At 32.4% G+C, this 21,401-nt stretch overlaps 1 protein-coding gene across 1 annotated transcript; it reads left to right on the plus strand.

Moving 5' to 3' along the window:
- The first annotated feature begins 2,182 nt into the window (after nt 1-2,182).
- Nucleotides 2,183-5,128, plus strand: LOC123700608. Its single transcript, XM_045647866.1, has 3 exons — nt 2,183-2,290; nt 3,389-4,165; nt 4,427-5,128. The coding sequence occupies exons 1-3, from the start codon at nt 2,183-2,185 to the stop codon at nt 5,126-5,128; spliced, it is 1,587 nt and encodes a 528-aa protein (XP_045503822.1).
- The last annotated feature ends 16,273 nt before the right edge of the window (nt 5,129-21,401 follow it).

Genomic DNA, 21,401 nt, shown 5'->3' on the forward strand with positions numbered 1-21,401 from the left:
ATTGCCAACAACGTCATTCAGAAGCATTGTTGGATGAGACAATTATTATTTATGCTAAATAAAATAAGTATCTGGACCAATTATTAAAAAGCGATACTCCCTGATTATGGGTAGTTACCATAATAAAATTGTAGCAACTCTCACTTTGACAATATGGCATAAGTGTCAAAAAAATTGCGTCGCTTCGAATATTTAAGTTAATATTGTTGCGTATTTAATAAATATTTTCCGAATATAAATAATGTATTGCATTGTGAAAAATTGCAGAAGTGTTTGGACACCAAATTCTGGCATAGAATTTCACAGGCAAGTGTATATTTACGTTATTTACAATTATTATTCCTCAATACTCCTGCATTTACCTGTTTAGAATCATTTCAATGGCAAAAATTGTAAAATTTTGCATCATTTTAGAAAGCAGTCATGTTAAATTTGTTATTTTCCTAATACTTTATCATTTTTCAACAAGTTTTCAATAAACAAAATTAACAAGTAAGGTAACTATGATGACGAGTTTTTATGGATAGTGAAGAGAATATATTGTAATAACAATATTATGATGAAATTTAGAACACCATTTTCAAGATTTTTACTAGTAATGAAACAACACTCGACATCGGTATTGCACTCACAAGTAGTTATAAGATTGTTCGTTTTTACATCGAAATTTATACTTTTTTAACTTACCTCATATTTTTTGTTTTAGGTATTTCAGCTTTCCAAAAAGTAAAATAAAAAGAAATATATGTGCCCATCAATGGTAAAATTACTGAGGATTACGACCCAGAAAAAAATACCTTTTGAAAAATAAACTTTGTAAAGTTAGCTGAAATTTGTGCAAGGCGTTTATTATAAACAGTTTTTCTTTGATGATTTTGGCTTGAAATTGACCCGTCGAAGCAACGCGTTTAAAAAGAAGATCTGAGTAGCTTACAATTTGGTAAACAGCATCTGATGCAAAACACAAATTTCCTCTATTTACAAAGGATGTTAATGCTATATATCGGTTCATATCCAGGCTATGTAGCCAAGAGTTATTTAAAACTATCATTCTATACCAATTAAAATTGTATGTACCTATAAAGTATGGCCAGTAATATTATAATATAATTAATACTGTTAAAAATATATTATGTCGTTATTATTTATAGACCATGATTTTTAGTTTTTTCTATTTCGAAAAATCCTGAATATACAAACCAGTGTGGTCACCCACAGAAAGAGACAAAAAACAACACTGACGTCATTCAAGGTTATATTTTCTTGTGACAAGTCAATGGTCATAGTGCAATCTCCAGTGTATTAGATATAAGCTTCTTGAATCTGCCAATTAATTCATAGAGCAAAGTGGTGTCAAATCTGAAAAACGTCGTAACTTGATAGCAAAGAGATTATATATCAATTTATGTATGTTTGTTCCATACACGTTCCATAGTTTGTTCTCTTGGTAAGCCTCTTGGGATCAGAAACACCAGTAGACAAAGAACAGTATTTATTTCTGTAGATACTGCTTTCCGAATCGGTGGTAAATGTTAAAAATAATTATGTAATGACGATTCGAAAGTGCTACTAAATAGTAGTCTAATTGAATAAATGAATGTTTGAGTTTGAGTTTGAGTTCTACCAAATTTATATACCACAGAACTTCATAATTAATTAACTATGTAGTAATATAAAAGTCGATTTAGGCTTCGATAAACCCTTATACAATAATTGCAAATGACGTCACAATCATCTTGTATACCACCAAGAAATCCCCACAATAACGTTCCTGTTGGCACCATGAATTGGATATTGATGATCTGTGGTACACACAGCGTCATCTGGCAACGCTGTATTTCGGGAAGACATCTTTGATTTTACATTGGTCATATACACGGCATTCTATACAATCCTTTTCTGTTAATTACTATTTACAATTGTTACATGAAATAAAATATACATTGAGATTAATTGCTTTCTATTATACAACCCGACATATATAACAGATTGGCGACGAGGACGGAGGAAGTGGAAATTCAATACTAATAATCAAGTGAAGAACATCGTGCGTACGTCGACCCATGTGCTCCTAACACCTTTTCCTTTGTTCCAAGGGTTCCACATCCCGTGATGATAACCCGCTTCACAACCTCCTTTTTTTTCCTTTACAATAATATACAATACATTACAAGTACGCAAAATGGAACAGCAATTGGGGCAAGTATTATCTCAAATGTTAGAAACTATTCGAGGAATTCAAGTACAACAAGCGCAATTACAACAACAATTACAAAATACGGATAAATCGGTGAGTGGAATTACATTACAACCATACGACGAAAACAATGAAAGTTTCGCATCGTATTTACAAAGGTTAGAAAATTACATTAATTTAAAAGGAGTCACAAATGATAAAACAAAATCACAGATTTTTCTGAACTGCATTGGTCCTAAATACTACCAAGTTTTACAAAATATTACAGCACCTGATTCTCCGAAAACTAAATCATATTATGACCTGATACAATTATTGAAAAACCATATCGCACCTGAACCCGGTGAAGTAGCCCAACAGCACAAATTTTGTTTAAGACAACAATACGAATGTGAAAGTATTTCGAATTATGTTGCTGGTTTAAAAGAACTAGGGGGAAAATGTAACTTTAAATGTGCGAGCTGTCAACACAGCACATTTGAAACTCATCTGCGAGTACAATTCATACGAGGTCTCCGGAGTACAGAAATAAAAGAAAGATTACTACAAGAAAGCTCATCTACAAAGGTTGATGATTTAATTAAGATTGCAATGGCGATTGAGACATCAAAAGCTGAAACAAAAGAAATGTGTTCTGGCCAAGTAAACATTAACAAAATTTCAACAAAATCAAATCATTTCAAAATTAAAACAAACATACAGCAACCTACAAAAATAAATACATACAAAAGAAAAAAAATAAATAAATCATACAATTCATATCACAAGAAGAAGAGAGAAATAAAATGTTTTCGCTGTGGCAAAGAAAACCATACAGCAAGACAATGCCGTTTGAAAGATAAACTATTTTGCAAGAAATGTAAGATAAAGGGACATATACAATCGGTATGTTTCAAAGATCAAAAACAACTTGACTTAGTACAGGATCAATTCACCGAGGAAGATGAAATATATGAAATACATAAGGTATTTAACAATAACATACACAGTGATAAATTTAACATAACCTTATTATTAAATGGAAAAATACATACTTTGGAACTGGATACAGGCGCTGCAGTTACTACATGCTCAACAAATTTTTATGAGAAATATTTTAGTAATCTGAAACTTAAAAATACATCAGTAAAGTTAAGAACATACACAGGAGAAATAATACACCCATTAGGAACTTGTAATTTAAATATTCAGTATAAGAACACAGTTATTGAAGGAAGAATCTTTGTAATTGACCGCGAAGTAGACACCGTAGTTGGAAGAGAATGGCTTAGAAAATTGAACTTAAATTTTGAATTAAATACAATATACAAAGAAGAACAAGACATAACAGAGAAAGAATTCAAATATAAATTACAAACATTATTAGAAGAATATAAAGAGTTATTTACAGAAGAAATAGGTGAAATTAAAGATTATCAAGCAGCATTTAAATTGAAAGAAGGTTCAGTTCCAGTTTACTTAAAGCCACGCCCAGTACCATTTGCATTGAAAAATCAAGTAGAGGCAGAAATTGACAGATTAGAAAAAGAAGGCATATTAGAAAAGGTTACATACTCACAGTGGGGTACACCAATTGTCCCCGTGATGAAACACAATGGAAAGGTACGACTATGTGCCGACTACAGAGCTACATTAAATAAAAACCTAGAGAATGACAATTATCCAATTCCCCGAGTTGAAGAGATATTTTCAAAGCTCAGCGGTGGTAAATATTTTTGTACATTGGACATTAACCAAGCGTATTTACATATGAAGACAAATGATGATACAGCAGAGATGCAAGCCATAAGTACATGTAAGGGCACATACAAAGTAAGAAGACTGATGTTCGGTGTGAAAATAGCACCAAATGTTTGGCAAAGATACATGGATCAGACACTACAAGGATTAGACGGTACAGCTTGTTTTTTCGATGATATCGCTTTACAAGGACATTCATACATACAATTACTACAAAGAATCCGAAAGGTATTTAATAAACTTAAAGAATGTGGATTACATCTAAACAGGAAGAAGTGTCAATTTTTTCAAAAATCAGTTACATATTTGGGACATAAAATAAATGAAAAAGGATTACACCCTACAGAAGAAAAGATAAATGATATAAAGAATAGCCCACGTCCCACAGATGTTACATCTCTACGTACTTTCTTAGGAATGATAAATTATTATCAACAATTTATATCTAATTTGGCATCTAAACTAAATCCTTTATACAAGCTATTACAGAAAGATACAAAATTTATATGGAATAAAGAATGTGAACAAGCATTTCAAGAGTTGAAAAATGAACTATGTGGAGAAAGAGTACTTATACCATTCCATGAGAACTTACCTGTCACATTAGCTACAGACGCATCTCCTACAGGATATGGAGCTGTTTTATCACACATTATGCCGGATAAAACTGAACGACCTATAGCATTTGCATCAAGATCTTTAACTAAAGCAGAAAAAGGTTACAGTCAGTTGGATAAAGAAGCAGCAGCTCTAGTATGGGGATTAAAGAAATTTTTTCAATATTGTTACGGCAGGAAGATATTACTCATTGTAGATAATCAACCATTAGCTAGAATTTTACACCCAGAGAAAGTTACACCAGCTACAACAGCCATACGACTAGTACACTATGCAAACTTTTTAGCAGGATTTGACTATGAGATACGATTAAGGAAGACTACAGAACATGCGAATGCCGACTATTTTTCAAGAATACAATATACAGATGCAACTGATAGGAATGAGACAATGACAGACGATGAAGCGTTTTGCCTAAATCAAATTGCAGAAATGCCAGTTTCATTAAAGGAAATAAGAGAAGCTACAGCCACTGACCCTGAGTTACAAAAATTATACATAGATATACAGTCAGGAAGAGAAGATACAGAAAGACTATACGAATGTTCATTACAAAACAATTGCATATTTTAATGAAGGATTAAAGATAGAGTACAAATAAGGATGTATGATAGTAACAAATGGAAATTTGGAAGAATATTAGAGAGGAAAGGAAAATTACATTACGAGGTGGAAGTAGATGGAAAGATACATCACAGACATATTGATCAGATAATAAAGACATCTTGTTTGAGTGAGAACTTTAATACACCAGATACTTACCGACCAACGTACCTGCAAGAGAATTCACCTACACCAGCTTCACCTGAAAAAGAATGCATACAACCTAGCCCTACAGTAATATTACATACAAGTCCTACTCGAAGAAGATCATCTACACAGCCAGTAGAAAGTCCAGGAAATTACCAACCAGAAAACCTTGTACCAGAAACAATTCCAGATACACATGAACCTACACCGTCCAGAATTGAAATCCGTCGTAGTACTAGGATGAGAAGACCTCCAAACAGATTGAACCTTTGAATTTATAACGAGGGAGAGTGTTGGCACCATGAATTGGATATTGATGATCTGTGGTACACACAGCGTCATCTGGCAACGCTGTATTTCGGGAAGACATCTTTGATTTTACATTGGTCATATACACGGCATTCTATACAATCCTTTTCTGTTAATTACTATTTACAATTGTTACATGAAATAAAATATACATTGAGATTAATTGCTTTCTATTATACAACCCGACATACATAACAGTTCCATTCTCATAAAAGAATTTTTCTACAACAGCATTATCATATTATGAAGTTATGATTATTTCATATGAAACAATATCTTGTTATTACCATAATGAAATTAAATGCAAATGTTTATGTGCATAATATTGCAATATAATGTCCGCCCAAGGGGCTGAGAACTACATTGCTACAATTTACCGCTAAATAACAGGGAAGGTAGACAATTCCACAATTCTGGGAAGCAATTATTAAGTTCGCAACTTAATAAAGATAATACTGATTATAACAAATTTGTTTATGAGTAAATTTAAAGCAGTTTTACCATTTTCGTGGTGTTCATTGTAAAAAATATTTGTAGTAATATTTGTCTGCGACTTCGGTCATACGTTTCTAGGATAAATTGGTGCCAATATATTATTCTAGGTCACGTCTTTTCTACATACTTTAAGCCAAATCTCTGTTTAGGAGTTTATTCCCAAAACTACAGTAAAATTATGTACATCAATCATTCAAAGAAGAATTGGAAATTTATATAATACCATTTTAGGCAGAACTAGCTGCCCCGTCTTCGCTTGCGTGGACCAACCAGGTATAATTGATCTACCGAAAAATTAATTCATTAAAAGATATGTAGTGTACACTCCATACAACACAATCTAACACTTACATATTCAACTAAACTTCTTTTAACGTTTTATAATCGTCAAAACTAGAGAAATCTAAATAAGTACTTATTATTTAGATTTCTACGGCCAAAACACAACAACCAATATTAACATCATATTAAATTGATACCTTCCGGGTAGTACGAACTCTTTCAACCAATTACGAAGATACTTATGATGGATGGTAAAACAAACATTGTAAATTAATTGAATAAAATCTCGACGACCATAAAATTAAGTGAACCGCCGGAGCGAGCAAACAGCTGTAAAATATAAATTTAATTCGACAACTCGTAATGATTGATCGAGCTGAATGGGGAGTTAAAATCGGGAAGGAAATTTAATTTTATTACCAAATTTGAAGTGCTCTTAAATTTCTGTTTAGTTCCTGGAAGTGATCTGTCTTCGATATTTTATACGGTTGATGAAATAACATTTGTAGTAGCTATTGAAGATTAATCTAGTCTAGAGAAATTATGAGCTATTAAATCTATGATACTTATTTGATATTCCACATTATTTTACGCGAAGTATAAATTAGAATCTATACTAATATAATAAAGCTGAAGTCTTTGTTTGCTTGCTTGAACGCGCTAATCTAAGGAAACACGGGTCCGATTTGAAAATTTTCACTATTAGATAGTCCATTTATCGAGGAAGGCTATCATTACGTCAACCAATAGGAGAGGAGCGTGTAGGCAGGCACAAACCGCGAGGCACAGCTGCAGCGTAGTAAAATAAAATTGCTACATGTTCTCAACTACAGAAAGGTTTAATTTAACAAACTATAGACCATTTTCTCGTCCAAGGCATAAAGATTCAGTTAATATTTCACACGGAAATATTGTGTTGGCCCCCGGAGGCCACTCGCGCACCGTTCACGGGTATCTAGCATGATTTAAGGGGTCCTATGTGCAAATTCAATTATTTTCAGCTTGTATTTTAATATTAATGAGATCGTATCAAATTGTGCGAGAATAAATAGGTGCATATAATATGTATACCTATGGTGTGATGGTTTTTTTTTTTTTTTTTTTTGTATGGTGTTTCTCAATGTTAGCCAGAAGGGCTTCTACATTTTAACGCGGACGCGGGGGTGAACTGAAGGTTCACCCTGGTAGCGACATGCACAAGGGCGTCCCCCCTTGACGGGGACCACGAACCTCGGCTTGAGCTGTCGCTTGAGTGGAGGAGGCCAGAAGGGCCCTAATCGGACGGGTGGTGTGATGGTGTGAACTGTGCCGTATTATGGTAATTTATTTTAGTTCATCATATCTTTTTTGTTGCAGCGACACAGGTTCTTCTGATGACGATAGTCTTCTTTCAACTGCTCTGTCATAATAAAAACTTTGGTTATAAAAACAATTGACCACAGATACTACTACAGACTACTTCAAAACGGATTACATGCTATTTTAATTATCAATCATTACAAATTGAACAAAATGACCTCTGAAGAACAGAAATTTACTGTATATTGAATAACTGAAATTTTAATACATTTTAAGTGAAACATCAATTATTTCATTAGCAATCGGTGAAAAACGGAAATAAAAATCATTCATGAATCATTTTTTTATGCACAGCACATAAAAACACGTATACGAGTCCAAATCTTGACTAAATCCTTAGTACAAATAACGTATTAAAGTAAATTCCATACAATATTATTCAAATGTCTTCACACAATAATATATTCTCGCACATAACAACAATATCAAGTCTCAAAAACATTCACACGCCAAATAAAGCGAGAAACGGGGCTCACAAGCGATATATTTTACGTCTTTACGGTTCTTGACTGATAGAAAGCGATATTTTTATCTTTTACTTAATTACAAAAAAAATTAATTTATAATTAGAATTTTTTGTATGTAAGGTAAATCGGTATTAGTTTGTGTTCTATGATTTTGATTAGTAATAGAAACTGAGATAGTATCCAAGTTAACTTTTTATCCGGATTTGATGTTTTAATTCACATTAAAATTTTTCGCTTTTTTAACAGGTCCTGTGGAAAAGTTAATGTGACAATCATACAGTCGGTCGGTTTCATACATACGGTCAGCTGCTGTATTTGTATGGAAAAGTAATACCCATGTAATACCCGTTTATAATAGTATGATAATAATATGGTTGTTAGGACTTAGGTTAAGCTTATCGCAGCGCTTATTTAAAAAATCTTTTTGTAGCCTGATATTGAAGTAAAATCAGTTATCAATTTTGCTCAATATTTTTACGTAAAATATTTCGACGCATTTGTTTCCGATTATATTTAACAACACTGTAAATGAAAGACTTCTTAACCTATCTATCGACACCTAACCTTATTGTTTCTTATTTATATATTTATCCATATCTTCGCTCGACTATCAGACGTTACCTAGCAAGTAATGTAACCGCAGATACGGGGGTCTACCTAATGGCACAATTAAGGTGACATCGCTGCAAATTTTGACTGCTTTACGACTGGAATTCTCGTGCTTTCATAGTCGAATTTTTGTTTTATTGCATCGTGGGTTAATGAGGTTCACTGTTTTAATAGCCGGACGGACAGATGGTACGAAATGAATAAATACATCCAACGTTTATGTTTAATTCGAATTTTGTTTGATTTCCCTAATGTTCGTTTCATTTTAATGGTAAGCGTACCTTTGGAATAATTTGTCGCCTAAAAATATACGGCTGTTATTTCTGAACTGAAAAATAACTAGTCCACACAATTGAGTTTTATATCAAACGTTTGTTTCCAATGAAATCGAAAAGATAACAATTCGTTTTCTTCTAAATCTATTTTCTAGTTGATTTTCTGTATCTGTTTCCTTACCTTGTGTTTTTTCATTGATGAGCATTGGTAATATGGATAATATCCATTAATTGTAAGTCCAACTTTACTTTTACTCGCTCGTCTAATTTAATAAAAATCTCGATATATAAAACTAGCTGCGCTCCACAGTTTCACCCGCGTGGCTCAAGTCCTGTTGGTCTTAGCGTGATAGCCTATAGCCATCCTCGATTAATGGGCTATCTAACACTGAAATAATTATTCAATTCGGACCAGTAGTTCCTGAGATTAGTGCGTTAAAAAAAAACAAACTCTTCTGCTGTGTAATATTACCTAGTATAGATTCTCGTGTCACAATGGGACCATTAGCATACTCATGGCCGAAACGGTTGGACCGATGCTCATAAAATGTTTTGTGCCTATTGGATAGATCTGTGAATCAGCCAACATCTATTTTTCATACCCCTAAGTGATAATAGTAAGGCAGAACAACGTTTTGAACAGCATATCTATCAAAATATCATCAATGAAATAGTCTGTGTATTATTTTTGTTTGATTTTGTTTTGTTTTGTGTGTGCAATAAAATGTTTAATGTTTATTTCAAGAGAAGAGTAAACCGGTACCTTCTAGGGAAGCGCGTACCATCTTAGACCGCATCTTAGCTTTCCATCAGACGAGATTGTGGTCAAGCGCTTCCCTATCTATACATATAATAAATCTGTAGAAGGGTCAATTCTGTACATTGAAAATATAGAAAAAATAAATACCAGGGGGTGTTACTGGATCGACACCAAACGAAAATATGTGATTAAATAAATTTTTGTCTGTCTTTCTGTCTGTCTGTCTGTATGTGAAGGCATCACGTAAAAACTAACGTCTCGATTTCGATGAAATTTGGTATAATTATACCTTATTATCCTGGGCATAAAATAGGATACTTTTTATCCCGGAAAAATACATAGAAAAAAATTAATCTTAATTTTTCTTAATTTTTCCGCGCGGACGCAGTCGCGGGCGGAAGCTAGTCTAGAATAAAAAAAGTCTTCTCGAACATTCCATATCCGTCAAATAATGTCAAAGTTAATAATAGGTAGAAAAATAAATTTGTTTTACGATGTCTAACGGCTGCATGGTTATGACTTATGAGTCTCCTGGATGGATCGTTCACGGAATGTGAGGTTTTTCCTCGAATATTCCATGAAATGGGGTTATTAATCATTGGCCACTGAGAATAGTGTTTTTTGGTTCTTGTTAGTAAAGGATAGTTTGTTGCGTTTAGTGATAGCTCGTATAAATGAAGATCAGGTTGTATCCGTTGCGGTACTCGGTAATTTATGGTAGAACTATGAACTATGTTTTGTAGAAATAATTTTGAGGACAGTTTTCTTTTCAGCTAAAAACTTGATGCTATGCAAAAGCTATCTCCATTGGCATTTTGCTGATTATTTTTTAATTTATTTACTTATTTTACAAACCTATTTAAGGCTCTACTTTTGTTTATACTCAATACTAATAGCCAATTGTAATAAAAAGTACTCAACTACATGAGTAATTAACGCGAGGTATTTCAACGCGAGGCAAGATTTTAGGATGTGAAGTGTGGGGGGCCGTTCGCGTGACTCGCGCTCCTCGCGCTCCTCGCGTCGTTTGTTTTTCGTAACGTGCGCTATGCCACAGTGTAAAATATATCAAAAGTAAATTGTGATCAATTTTTATTATGTAAGCAATGTAAAAGTGTTTGTGTCAGATTGTAAATATAAAAGTAAATAAAGTAAGCATTTACAACTTTATAAACTGAGATAAGTAGGTACTAGGAATTTATTAATTAGCACAACATAATTATGGAAGTACTTGGTGTAACTAATAAATATTACTTGCTGCTACCAGTAGAAGCTTAGAGTATTATTATATTAGAATAGTATAGAGCGCGTGTATTGCACAAATTGCTTAGTGCGCATCGAAGGCAGATGAGCTATAGATACTATATAAATGTGTGTGTGACAAATAGGGATGGGTAGGTATCAATTGCGTGTTGAGCTATCGATAAGTTATGTAAATAAATATGTAACATAAGAAAATATATTGTTCAATATGTTATTAAAGGAGAAATGTATGAAGAAAGTATAAATATATGTAATTTTAAATAATAATGTAAAGTCTTCTATTAATTATAAGTAGTTTAAAAAAAATGTATAATTGAAATATCTGAAAAAACGTGTGGACTTCTTAACTATTAAAATTAAGAAAATAAAAGATCGGGTTTAGTACTATTTTTTAATAATAAATCAAATAATAACAGTATTTAATGGTAAATAAAAATAAGAATTAATTAATAATTTAAAATGGAATAATAAACAATATAAATATATATATCAATTCTATACCTACCAAAACCTTCAAAAATCAATTTAGCGGTTAAAATATAATATCGTAACATTACATACTTTACATTTACACTATAATACATTCGCATTCATAATATTAGAAAGTGTATGATACAAAACACAACACAAAATTATTTTTAATATATTTTTAAAAGAGTTTTAATATTAAAGTCAAATATTAATATGTTAAAATATAGTTTTTCTTGTAAACTATCGAGTACAGCGTTGGTCAAGTCACATCACTACGATCACGTGGCGGCAGTAAGGTGTGCGAAGGGTGCGCGAGCGAGCCTGCGCGTGTCCGCCTCCCACTTCCCCTTGTTTTTGTTATCTAATATCTATTTATTTAATCAGGCATAGTATGGTGCTGAAACGAGACATAGAAGGAGCGTAAATAAACAGAATGGAAGCAACCTTATAACTCAATAAATAAAGTATATTTTTAAATGTAGTTCCGTTTATAGTAAAAGCCGCTTTGCGTGTTTTATTGTTTCGTCTTTCACATTCGTTACAAAAATTGTGATCGAGTAACGTCTACTGCACTCTTCCTAGTTTATAATGTCAACTAAAAAAAATGAGACACGAAAAAAATCTCAATCGTCACCTAGGAACGTATAACGTAGAACCTATAATCCCATATAATAATTACCATTCCGTATTCACGGTTTCTGTATTCGAGGCATATATTTTATGGAACATATACCCCGCCAATAAGGAACTTTTACTGTAGTGATTAATAATTATTATAAGTCAATAATCATTATTATTTGACTATTATCAATTATTTTTTAACTAATAATCATTATTGTTTTTTTCCTTAAAATAAACAACTGTAATTAATAATAATACCCCAAAATTATGCAAATAATACACCAATTACGTAATAATAATCCATACTAATATTATAAATGCGAACGTAACTCTGTCTGTCTGTCTGTTACTCAACAACGCCTAAACTACTGAACCAATTTGCATGAAATTTGGTATAGAGATATTTTGATACCCGAAAAAGGGCATAGGCTACCTTTTATTGCGAAATATGTACCACGGGCGAAGCCGGGGCGGACCACTAGTATTATATATATAAAACAAATTATTATAAACTAAACTCTTATTTCACAGTAACGCAGCTTTTATCGTTTTGAAATAAAAGCATACGAGGTGAAACTTTATGACCAACTGATATTTTTATTCTGTGTCATCAAGTAACTACGTTTTTATCATATTACTCAATTTACATACCGTTTCTTATAGTTTACTCTTTTTTTTGATACTGACACTGCTTTCTTCCGAATTTTGTTTGTTTTGTTACCCATTTTCAATAATTTATCGTTACTCAAAACGTAAAATCGAGCGGAGATAATTTGACACAGGTCCTACGTTAGCAAGCGCCTGATCAGGACTGGCGGGGTAGCGGGCAGCGCGGTTTGTAAAGAAAACGCTGGGCAACGTTAAGTTCTGAGATATAATATGTATTTAATAATTACAGGGCTTCAGTAGAAAACCAAAATTTAGCACGTTTTCTGCAGTACATCAAAATACATATCCTTATATAAAAATTATTTCCAAAATCAGAAATTTCATTAATAAATAATTCGTTTTCGATCTTTATTTTAGCCTATTTTTATGATTTTATATGATCGACCAAAATACACGTGGTTGTGTAACAAATTAGCACACTTTTTAGGAAATATCTTGAAGTGTATTGATTATTTTTTCTAGAAGCATCATATAATTGCAAATACATGAAAAATTTGATCTTGCAAACCAATTTTACTCCGCTTCGTTGAAAGGACTCCCCTTAAGACCTGGTATATAAGCAACAATAAAATATAGCCTAATTCACGTGTGCTCATGAAAAAATTTAAAATCAGGCCCAGTATTAATTACATTACAAAAATTCACAATTAAAAAGCATCACTCTAAATGCTAGAATAGATCAGATCAAATTAAAAATGCTAAACGAAATAACTCAACCTTACAACGACGACATACAAAGTAGATACTACTAACATCGTCTCATAAAATGTTCAATATTATTTATTCCTTACTGTCCCGCTACTAACACTAATGGATGTTATATCACTATCTGCTAATGGAACTAAATTTCGGGAAGATACTAGAGGAAATGTCGCCACCATTGTTTGAGGATTTTAATGCCAGTATTTCAGGATTGTAATGCCAGTATTTGTAATTTGATGTTATATTTTAATGTAAGGAGATTTCGGATCGATTTGGAAATTGGCAATTTATTGCAGTTAGTAATCCATACTAATATTATAAATGCGAAAGTAACTCTGTCTGTCTGTCTGTTACTCAATCACGCCTAATCTACTGAACCAATTTGCATGAAATTTGGTATGGAGATATTTTGATACCCGAGAAAGGACATAGGCTACCTTTTATTGCGAAATATGTACCACGGGCGAAGCCGGGGCGGACCTCTAGTTTCTAATAAATTATACACTGTGCTAAAAGATTAGTAAGTTCTGGAAAAAATAAAGGCTAAGCTAGCAATAAAATTAAAATGGTGGGAGAGTTCTTCACTGAATTAAGAACACAAAATCTAATAACAAATACACCTTGCTGAAATTGTAGTCGTTTTTTAATGTTGTAGTGTAAAATCTGCTTTTAAAAAGCGGGTATCAAAGACCCTTATCATATACAAAAAAGATCTTAATATAAATAGCGCTAAGTGCAGGAACAGTTAACAAAAATTGCTCCAACCTCGAAACGCTTCTAGCGTCTTCACAAACCATTTATTCGGAAACAATGGTCCCGCATGTTTCCCATCTTGTACCCAAAATACGTCTACATAGATGTACGAAGGGTTGTTATTATTTTTGATGGATTCTCTGAATTAATTTTAAAGAGCGTAACACGAAGGAAGAGGTTTTGATTTGGAATTATTTGTGCAATTACCTACGTATGTAAATTTACTGAAGAAAGATAATAAGATTATCTATGTTAATAAAATGAAGGAATACACTGCCTTTACATGTTTTCTTCCTAGATTATAAATTCGAATTTCGATAAAATAAAAGATTTAGATAAAATAGAAAAGTCCATGTCGTTTCAACAAACGACAATAATTATTCTAAATAATATTCATACAGTCAATTAAGACAAAGTACACTTATTTTCTTCTCTTTAGTATCTAATAAAATGTTGAACTGCCACATCCACTATTCGCACTCCGTCCTCAAGACCAATTGAACCTTTAAAATTCAGCCATATTGTGTTCTATCTCGCTCACACATTAAATTATATGCATATTTTATGCTTTTCATGTTTACAACTTTTTACGTACTGTAGAAAATTCACGAGTTCCCGTTGTGAAGTATGATGAAATTTGCTTCATTTTCATGAGGAATAACGTCAAAGTTACTGCTTCTTTGCGTATTAAATGCTGTAATATTGCAGCGAAATTTTAGAGGAGATATTAATATCTAAGTATAGCTTTTACTTGGCTGGAAATTTGCGTAGCTTTTGCATGCGCGGCTTTGTTTTGTGTTCTGTAAAGATCTATTGTTTTCAGTTTTGAGTTCGTTTGAAGATAAGATATCGAATTTCAAATATTAAAATTTATCTGTTCTTTAGTAAAGCTGTGGGTGTTTTCATTTCATCGGGTATACTGTATAGTAATATTGTGTTACGATAATGGGTTTTTCGCACACTACATTTAATTACATTAATTTAATAAAATTAATATTACCAGGGTGTATAGTAATCTTTTGTATTCAAATCTTTAAAAAAAAATAAGTTCAACACCCTACTTTATAAGCAGCCGTTTGATTAATTGCCTAGTCTTATTAAACGTTGTCATTGTACTACCGACCAGAGAGATATTATGTACACTTCTGTGTACTGTCTAATACAACATTAACTGACTGATTCTGCTTATAATGTATGACGTACACAAATAACAAGTCAGCAAATCTAAAAACGTTTCTTGATAAGTTCCAAAAAATATGAGCTACAAATTCGATTCGTCAGAATTCAGCGATGACATTACATTGTTATTGTATATTTTATAACGTTTCATAGAATTTTAAAAGGATTAATAAAAATAGAAGGCTTTTATTTTAAAATATAGTTAATTAAACCTTTAGCAGCTCCGTTTCAAGTGTCTCTCCACTCCCGGCGCTCCTGGAAACGTAAATACTTAACGAAAATTGCCTTTTAATAAATTGATTGTTAGTGTTACTGAAACTGTAGCGTTTCGAATTATATTCCTTTTTATTAAATTCACTTTTGTGCGAGGACACTTAATGTTTTATTTTTTATGAGGGTATTGTTAATTGGTGAAGTAGAAATTATACAATGTTTCAGATTAAACACACAATATCTGTTTGTAATATTATCATGTTAGTGAAAGTGGGTGAAACTCAAGATACGGTATTGGTCACTTCCCTTTCTTATCATCAATTTTATCATCATCATAATCATCATCATCATCAGCCTTTAGATGTCCACTCCTGGACGTAGGCCTCTCCTAATGCACGCCACTGAGCCCGGTCGTAATTCAAATATGAATTCATTTATTCATTTATTCATTTCAATTTTATCAATCCACAACCAACTTTTTTTCCAAACATGTCGAATTAACTCCTAAAACCTTTCCATGTTCTTTAAAACAAGGTACATAACCTAAACCTGAATTAACACGGACGTTGATAGAACAGCTACATTTATCCAACTACCTGCATTCAGCGCACGTAGCACTTTATTAGTTACCTGAAGGATTGCACCTATTATATACATCAGTGTCGTTCGAGCGCTCGCTTCGATTAGACGTCCCGTGATTTCTCTAAGTGAATGATTAAGGAATTTGCATCCGTCGTGTAGTGTGAATTGGAATACTTGAACGTTTTAAGGTGTTTTGTACAAGCTTTTTGCTGTGCAATTCTCTTTAAGAATCTCTTTAATAATTGTTTCCTGATTCTAGTCATTATATTGTATTGATTTTTGTTAATAATTTATGCATATAATCGAACTCAATTTTTAAACTGTTTGCTTATTTAATCTACGTTAATAACATGAAGTTGTAGAATATTTTTGTGTTAATTTAAAGAATAAATGGACTAATTTACCTACCTACCTACCTTATCCACGAGATACCTGAGAGCTTTATAATATGAACCATGGGCTAAACACTTTTCATACATTAAAAAGAAAAACCTATCCCTTCCCAAATCAAACGAAGCCACACCAAAAAGCAAGCGTAACCTTTAAGAACAGAAACTAATTATGCACTATGAGTGTTGATACTTTACCAAATGGTTCATCCATCACCAAAACCTCAAAGCCTATGATTGAAGGTGACTAATGACTAGGCACAATTCGTGATAATGGGAACCTAACCTTGAAATGATCATAAAACGCTTATACGACACCTGGATCGATTTGATTGTGGATTTAGTCGTTTTGATACTTGATTTTGTAAACTGAATATTTAGTACGAAAAAAATTTTCATCCGTTGCTAAAATTGTCAATTAAATTAGTCCTTTAATATTGAATTTACTTATTGCATCGAATAAATCGGACATACAATAATTATTTTCTTCTTCACTGCATGTCTAACCCTACTTCATATACATATTTACAAATAATTCACACAAAAACAAAATCTCTAAGAATTTAAAGCAATGCTCTACTATAGACATAATATTAAAAAAAACAGGTATTTCTAAATAAAATCACTCTCTTTGGCATTGTCTGAGCACTACATAACTCTTAATTCGAGCTTATTAGGTATATCATTAATGTACTATGTAACTTCTAGCACTATATTTCAATCCCATTCTTTTAATACTCACTGAATCAATAAAATCGTCAAATTCACAAAAACCACACACCCAATAAATCCTATAAAGTATCAAGATTTACCCAGCGCTGTATTATAAAAAGAATAGAAATTTTAACACCATGTAAACCTACATATAACAACACCACTTCGAACATCGTACAGTTCAAAATTTTCGCCACAGACGGTCGGTCTCTTAACGCTTTTAATGCCTTCGCTTATAGTAGTAAATACTTAGTAAAATATACTAAAATAGCACGTAATGTATAGCAATAATAAACAAAATGGCGAGTGTTGAAACAGAGTTGAATACAGCTGACGTTTCTTTGAAAATGAATACAGGTAAGCTTGCTTTAGCTTATTGATGACTTTTAATTTATTATAGTCTTTTCGGTTTTATGTGTATGGGACACCCGCGCCATCTATTAACGGTGCATTTACATCGAAGGAACATAGAGCAAGAGCTTGAGTAAGAGCATTCTTTCGTGATCCTTTAGTGTAGGTAAACGAAAACTCATATTCGTTCGTACTGAACAACACTCGTTCAGTATTAGAACATTGTATAGAATATTTTCGCACGCACTAAAACAACGAAATAATGCTCTACGCACAGGCTCTACGCCGGGTTAGAAAGAGCATATTATGCTCGTTTGATGTACATGCACCGTAACAATAGAATAAATAATTGATTGCACTGACGGGATCACGGGTGGCTGAGTGGTTAGGCGTTGCGGGTTCGAATCCGCCGCGTGATCGATTTTTTTCTATTCTTTAAAAATTTGGTAATATAAGTAAATAATAAATACATTTTAATTTTGAATTGATTTCGATATAACATGAACATGCTTGTACTTATTGTAATAAATCAGATTGTTTCAGTAAAAATGGCAGTATTGCAATATTTAAATTATTAACTACACTTTATAACAATTATAAGGAATTGAACTACTGAAATAATAGAAAATTCTAGTATATTCCGCACATAGTTCCCCACATTTTCATTACAGCATATCCCTTTTATCGAAATAACACATTCTCGTCAAAAATATTACGTGAAAACCACAAAATCTACATAACATTGGCGGAAAGTGGAAAATGGGATAGAATTTGGGATTTCCTGCGGCAACGAAGGGTGAAACCTTAGATATGGGACATACATGTATTATCCCTTAAGATAAATAACTTAAAAAACCTTATATTTTGTAAAGAAATATAGATTATAGACAGTTCTACAATTTCTTTAGTCTATCGTTATGTCTATATATTTAAAACTCAAAGGTGACTGATATAGTGATCTATTATTATATGTATAGATCAACGCACAACCCAAACCGCTGGATGGATCGGGCTGAAATTTGGCATGCAGGTAGATGTTAGGACGGAGGCGTCCCCTAAGAAAGAATTTTGATCAATTCTACCCCCAAGGGGATAAAATAGGGGATGAAGATTTGTATCATGTTTATTTATCTTTTCCACGCGGGTGAAGCTGCCGGTAAGCGCATAACTCGAAAACGGCTGAACCGATTTCGTTAATTCTTTTTTTATAATATTCCTTGGAGTACGAGGATGGTTTTTAATTTTTATGGAGAGAAAACGTAAACATGTACGACGGGCGAAACCGGAGCAGTCCGCTAGTAGTTCAATTATATGTCCTGTAGATACACCGATTGCTCATAAATTCACTCTGAATTGATTTTCAATATGAAATAATTTGAATGTATGTTATTCAATCAACCAAACGGCTAAACATGATAGGAATGTAATCAGGCAACGAAATAGGTATTTAACCCGATTACAAGGGTTAAGTTTGAATTTAGTCAAATCCGAATCAATATAGCTTGAGTTACAGCATTTAAAGTACACACACATCACTACATAGTATAAAACAAAGTCGCTTTCTCTGTCCCTGTGTCCCTTTGTATGCTTAAATCTTTAAAACTATGCAACAGATTTTGATGCGTTTTTTTAATAGATAGAGTGATTCAAGATAATCATAATAGCTAACAAGATTTATCTAATTTAATCTTCTAGCTTTCAAATAAAAACGAATTATCTAAATCAGTTCAGGCGAAAGTTCTGAGGTAACAAACACAAATCAAATAGGTACATTTTCTTGAAGTCAGTTCAAAAATAAATTAACAGATTAACTTAAACCTACATTTAGATGATTTCTTTTTGAAGTAGGTTGAACAAAAATACAGATTAACATACAACCTCCTCCTTCTTTGAAGTCAGTTGTAAAAAATAAAAGCTATTCAATTCGTATATAATGTTATTCAACTCTGAAGTTCAAACGTTGCACCATGCACATTGCACATGCACTTAGCGTGTTAATACCGAAACACATTATCTTTATAGCTTCTATCGTTGAATCACGTAAAATAGTAAATCATATTCACTTTAACCTTCAGTACTATTTCTTTAGTTAAGGAATTTTGGATAGGAATGATTTATGAATAGGTGTTAATAGTATGTGATAGTATACAGCTGTCAATAGTACAGTAATGCAAAATTAATTATGCGCATGCAAATCTTCGCTAATTGTCGTATTTCCGAAGACACTCGAATCATTGAATCGTAAGAGCCCTAAACAACGAACTTGCATTTTACACCTTGTTCAAAAGAAATAGTAATCATACATACATAGAAATCATACACAATCAAAAACAAATCGGGCGGTAGGTGACGGTAGCACCTGTCAGTCAAAAAACTCAAAAATCCGTCAGTTGTCTTTAAATATTGGTGGTGACTGAACGTGTTCTCTCTGTGTGGAATTATATAGAGCTGCTATTACGTACCCTTCTTGGTTTTGATTTTAAAGGTGAATTGAATTAATCGATGAAATGATTTATTTACACAGGTGATGGCAGTAGGGAAAGTGAAAATGAAGAAGAGTTCCGATGTATCTAAAATGTCAGAAATAAAGATAATCTCTGATTTTGTATGTTTTTATTTTTTTTGTAATTGTCATAATATTGAAGAATGATCAGTACTGTAAATACTTTTGAACTGAGATTTTAATGATAAGATTTACTATGGTTTAAATATAAACCTGTGTTTGAAAACCATACTTTATACAATATAAATTTTGTGTTATTTTAACCTTCTTTTCTTCCATCATTACACCAGCTTCAGTAAGACACTTTAAAAGTACTATAAAATTTTCCAAGTAAATCAATCCAACAAAGATAATATATTCGCAATCCTGGGGTTATACTCGCTATTTACTTACAAGGAATTATCGAAACAACATCGTTACTTACCTACAAATACATATTAATCTCTTTTAGCACAAAACATTTAATTTGACTAAATTATGCATGAAGAAAATGCATTTAACCGCTCTATATAGATATCATCTTCGGACGCTCCGAGATTATGACAGTTGCCGAACAGTGACGAAGATTTCTATGCGCATTATTACTTTTGGAGTACTGTAAATGACTTAAAAATTAACCATAGTGGCGCTCGGGAAACTTATGAAAAGAATGTTGTAAGAAGTAATTCTATAAAAGTTTACAATAACCTGAGAAATTGTTACTATTTACTATGTCATAATATATGAGATAACATATCATAAATCTTATTTTATACACCGAACCATTATTATATTTTTTATAAACTATTTTAATTAAGTCATCACACGCACCAAAAATATAAAATTGTCAATAAACATTACCTACTTAGGTATATTATATAATATACCTAAAAAATATACCTAAATTAAACATTAATTTTCACAATCTAGATAAGTAGATAGATTTAGATTACTTTAAAGTGGTCCCGTGTCCCCGTAGTGGTGTAAGGGGCATTACATTACATTATTAGGGGATTATGCATACATCTGTTTCACTGATCGATTTTCTTTAGGGAAAAATAGGTGATCAGCCTTCTGTGTCTTACCAGACCGAAACTTTTTTTTTCTTCGTCTCCACCGGGAATCGAACCCAGGACCCCTCGGTTCTACGC

This window comes from Colias croceus, chromosome 2 (assembly GCF_905220415.1).
Source record: "Colias croceus chromosome 2, ilColCroc2.1".
Taxonomy (NCBI): Eukaryota; Metazoa; Arthropoda; class Insecta; order Lepidoptera; family Pieridae; genus Colias; species Colias croceus.